The sequence below is a fragment of the Entelurus aequoreus genome, linkage group LG14 (genome assembly GCF_033978785.1).
Source record: "Entelurus aequoreus isolate RoL-2023_Sb linkage group LG14, RoL_Eaeq_v1.1, whole genome shotgun sequence".
NCBI classification, from domain to species: Eukaryota; Metazoa; Chordata; class Actinopteri; order Syngnathiformes; family Syngnathidae; genus Entelurus; species Entelurus aequoreus.
This window is the reverse complement of record NC_084744.1, coordinates 39472166-39477165: the sequence shown is the minus strand read 5'-3', so window position 1 is coordinate 39477165 and position 5000 is coordinate 39472166. Positions and strand designations below refer to the sequence as shown.

General features: G+C 46.8%; 1 protein-coding gene across 1 annotated transcript in view; it reads right to left on the bottom strand.

Annotated features, from left to right (window-relative positions):
* Positions 1 to 5000, bottom strand: part of klhl23 (kelch-like family member 23) — an 11318-nt gene that overhangs the window by 409 nt on the left and 5909 nt on the right. Inside the window, exon 4 of the mRNA XM_062070667.1 lies at positions 1 to 483. This exon is cut by the window's left edge and continues 409 nt beyond it. Within this exon, the coding sequence (XP_061926651.1) occupies positions 331 to 483 (153 nt within the window). The 3' untranslated portion in view covers positions 1 to 330. The remainder of the gene's footprint in view (positions 484 to 5000) is intronic.

Sequence of the window (5000 nt, the reverse complement as noted above, 5' to 3'; positions counted from 1 at the left end):
CAGCATCTGTGATGGTATGGGGGTGTATTAGTGCCCAAGACATGGGTAACTTACACATCTGTGAAGGCACCATTAATGCTGAAAGGTACATACAGGTTTTGGAGCAACATATGTTGCCATCCAAGCAACGTTATCATTGACGCCCCTGCTTATTTCAGCAAGACAATACCAAGCCACGTGTTACATCAACGTGGCTTCATAGTAAAAGAGTGCGGGTACTAGACTGGCCTGCCTGTAGTCCAGACATGGAAAATGTGTGGCGCAATATGAAGGCTAAAATATCAGAAGGGAGACTGTAAGTAATGAAAATGACAAGAATTGATGAGGACATTACAGACTGTAAACACAGACACATCCGTGTGATCTAGAAGGTCCTGGAAGAGCGCCGACGATCTCCCAAGTGTCCAGCTGTGGGTCGTATTTCTCAATGCTCTGCAGATAAGTCCCTTTAGAGTAGGAATATCCTCCCGTCACATAGATACATAGGTGGATTAATGACCGGGCCTACCGGGCCCAGGCCCAGGGGGCCAGAGGCCCCAAGGGGCCAGGCCAACTTGGCCCCGCGGCCGCGACCCAAGCAAAACTACTTTTGCAAAAATAATAATCTTAAGCCCCAAGGGGCCAGGCCAACTTGGCCCCGCGGCCATGATCCATAGAGGGTAAGAGGCCCCAAGGGGCCAGGTCAACTTGGCCCCGCGGCCGCGACCCACAGAGGGCCAGAGGCCCCAAGGGGCCAGGCCAACATGGCCCCGCGGCCATGATCCATAGACGGTCAGAGGCCCCAAGGGGCCAGGCCAACTTGGCCCCGCGGCCACGATCCATAGAGGGTCAGAGGCCCCAGGGGGCCAGGTCAACTTGGCCCCGCGGCCACGATCCATAGACGGTCAGAGGCCCCAAGGGGCCAGGCCAACTTGGCCCCGCGGCCACGACCCACAGAAGGCCAGAGGCCCCAAAGGGCCAGGCCAACTTGGCCCCGCGGCCGCGAGCCACAGAAGGCCAGAGGCCCCAAGGGGCCAGGTCAACTTGGCCCCGCGGCCACGATCCATAGAGGGTAAGAGGCCCCAAGGGGCCAGGTCAACTTGGCCCCGCGGCCGCGACCCACAGAGGGCCTGAGGTCCTAAGGGGTCAGGCCAACTTGGCCCCGCGGCCATGATCCATAGAGGGCCAGAGGCCCCGAGGGGTCAGGCCAACTTGGCCCCGATCCATAGAGGGTCAGAGGCCCCAAGGGGCCAGGCCAACTTGGCCCCGCGGCCACGACCCACAGAGGCCCCAAGGGGCCAGGCAAAATTGGCCCCGCGGCCATGATCCACAGAGGGCCAGAGGCTCTCAATCATTATTATCAAAGCTAATTCTCAAATTGGATGGATCACACAACCTCACTCACATATTCTTTATCAATTATTAAAGGTTGTTTCTGAATTTTGCCATTTGGTACTTTGCACTCTTCTTGGTCACTCCAAGGCATTTGTCCCTGCCTTCAGCTAGTCACTTGGCTCTTTTGGAATATATTTCACTGTAATTGGCTCTCTCTCTCTCTTTCTCCTCAGTACAAATCAGCCTGTTCCCTTGCCATTCATCACTGACCACTCTGCTCTCCTGTCTGTCAGACATTATTGCTGCTTGCAGATAGCTTGGGGTCCTTAGAGAAAATATCAGAAGAGAAAAGTACACAATTATCTTAATTATCTTTTTTATTCAGTCAGTCCTTCAGTGAGTCCCAGTGTGTTGGCGATTAAGCAACGTTGGCATTCAATTAGCGACTTTTGGCCATACATGGCTGGCGACTCAAAAAACTAGAAAAAAAGTACAAAAAGTTGTACAATTAATATCTTTATTATCCTTAATTCCCCTGAATCCTAGAGTGTGTTGCAATTAAGCAACTTTGCTGCTAGGTTTAGCGACTCTTGTTTTGGGCATACCTGGCTAGCGACTACAAACATTATTCAGCAACTTTTTGGCTGTTAAGATTAACGTTAATAAATTAAATCCTAATACAATTTATTGTGTTGGTCTCGCCATCTTGCTATTAGGTACTTTGAATTCTTGTTGGTCTCTGCTAAGGTATCTGGCTGTTGTCTTTGCCTTCAGTTAGTCACTTGGCTCTGGAATATATTTAACTGTACTTGGCTCTCTCTTTCTCCTCAGTACAAATCAGTCTGTTCCCTTGCCATTTAGACATTTTCTTGATTGGATCATCACTGACCACTCTGCTCTCCTGCTGTCTATCAGACATTGTTGCTCCCATCATAGCTAGCAAGCTGCCTTGGTGTCCTTTGTGAAAATATTTAGATAGAAGACTAAAGTGCACAAAGGTGTACAATTATTATCTTTTCAAAATATTTGTTTCACTGTCAGTGTGATTGACCGACTTTGCCGCTAGATTTCGCGTCTTTTGGCCATACCTGGCTAGCGACTGAAAACATCATTTAGCAACTTTTTGGTTGTGAAGATAAGAGGTAAAAGCAGATCTGCCTGTTGGTCTTTCCACATTTTGCCATTTGGTACTTTGCACTCTTGTTGGTCACTCCAAGGCATTTGTCCCTGCCTTCAGCTAGTCACTTGGCTCTTTTGGAATATATTTCACTGTAATTGGCTCTCTCTCTCTTTCTCCTCAGTACAAATCAGTCTGTTCCCTTGCCATTTAGACATTTTCTTGATTCGATCATCACTGACCACTCTGCTCTCCTGCTGTCTATCAGACGAATCAGTTGATTCTCTGCTCTCAATTGTCTATGCTAGTAAGCTGTTATTCTCTGCTTTGGAGTGTTGATGCTGGGTTGCTAGTTTTCTAAATCACCTCACACACTTGAAGGAAGCAGCACCGATCATAAACACACAAACAAACTCACACACACACACACACACACACACACACACACACACACACACACACACACACACACACACACACACACACATAGTTGGTTTATCTGTTGTGATAGGCAAAGAGCCAATGTGCAAAGAAAGAAGGGAAATATGGATCATAAACGTTTAAGTGGAGGAGCTAGAAAAAAAATTCAGCAAGAAAAGAAAAAAAAGGAATCAGTTTTACTTGAGAGTGTTCCAAATATCTCCAGCTTCTTCAGTACAAAGACATCTGCTGAAAGCAATTCTATAAATGCTACTGCAAATTCAGCTAAGGTTAGCAATGCACCTGAGCTAGCATGTAGCTCCCAAGATCCTGAGACCACTACAAGTGTAGACACTGAACCAAATGCTTCTGATGCTTATGATTCAACCAATTCAGCAGTAGCCAGTTGCTCGGATGAATGTGAGGTCACTGCACCTCTGGACAGCATAGAAAATGAGCTGAATCTTTCTTCAACACCATCTACAGTGACAACTCTACCTAGTGATCCCGCTAAATGGGCTGAGACCCTCACTGAGTCAATGAAGGAAGTTCTTATTCAAAGAGGTGCAAAATCATTTCACAACCGTCACAGCCATTATCCAGCTTCTGTGAGGAACAGTGGGCTAGGAGGCAAAACCCGATGCCTAAACAATGAACATTTTACTTCACACTTGCCCAATGGACAACGAGTACAAAGAGAGTGGCTGATGTACTCTCCCTCTACTGGTAATGTTTACTGCTTTGCATGCAAACTGTTTTCCCCAAAAACGCATTCTTTTGTGACAGGCTATTGTGATTGGAAACACTTTGGTGAACATGAGCGAAGTGCTGAGCACATAGCCTGCATGCAAGCAGTCTTGAACCGCACCAAAGGTGCCACAGTTGATGCAGACCTGTTCAAACAGTTTCAGGCAGAGAGCAGCTATTGGAGGCAGGTGTTACAAAGAGTTGTTGCAGTCATTAAATTCCTTGCAGAAAGGGGCCTTGCATTTAGGGGTAAAAATGAATCGTTAGGGTCTCCTCTCAATGGGAACTACCTTGGTATTCTGGAGGTCCTGGCTGAATTTGATCCCTTTCTAAAGGATCACATCAGAAAGTTTGGGCAGATGGGTCGAGGTAATACCTCATATCTGTCCTCCACCATTTGTGAGGAATTCATTGAATTGATGGGTGCAAAAACCAAACAGGCTATAGCAGATGAACTGCAAGCAAGCAAATACTACTCTATCATTGTGGATTCAACCCCAGATTTATCTCATGTGGACCAATTGACATTCATATTCCGTTTTGTTAGCAAAGAGGGCAGTGTTGTTGAACGCTTTGTGGGTTTTGAGCCCATTACTAGCCATACAGGTGAAAGTTTGGCTAACTGTGTCATGTCTGTGTTGGAAAATCTAGGGTTAGAGCTGTCAAATTGCAGGGGGCAGGCTTATGATAATGCCAGCAACATGTCAGGGAGGTATAATGGGTTGCAGGCTCACTTAAAGAAAAGCAACCCATTAATACACTATATTCCATGTGCAGCTCACTCTTTGAATTTGGTGGGAGTCAACAGCATTGACAGATGTGGAAATGAAGTCTCTAAGTATTTTGACTTGATTCAGTCTATTTACAACTTCACAACTGCATCCACACACCGATGGGACAGGGTATTTGGCAATTCCAACATAGATCTCACACTTAAAGCTTTATCCAACACGCGTTGGAGTTGCCGTGCAGAATCTACCAAAGCACTGTGGCAGAACTACAGTAAAATAAAAGCAGCACTACAGGTTATTTCCACTGATGACACAGAGAAACGAGACACACGAACTGAAGCTGACAGTCTAGTGCGGAAGCTGGATTCACTTGAGATGGCCTTCATGGCAGGCTTTTGGGACACTGTTCTGTCCAGATTTCAGGCCACAAGTCTGCAACTTCAAAAAGCAGACATGGACCTTGGTACAGCAGTTAGATTGCTGGAATCTCTGCGCACCTTTGTTCTCTCCCAAAGAGATCTATTTGATCATTTTGAGCAGAAAGCCTTAAACATGTTGGGTGGCACCCCATCTTACAGGGCTGAACGGACGAGGAAACGTAAAAAGTTTGCTGATGAATCAGCATCCCCAGATGTTGTGCTTGAGGGAAGGCAACTGTTTCAAATAGAGAC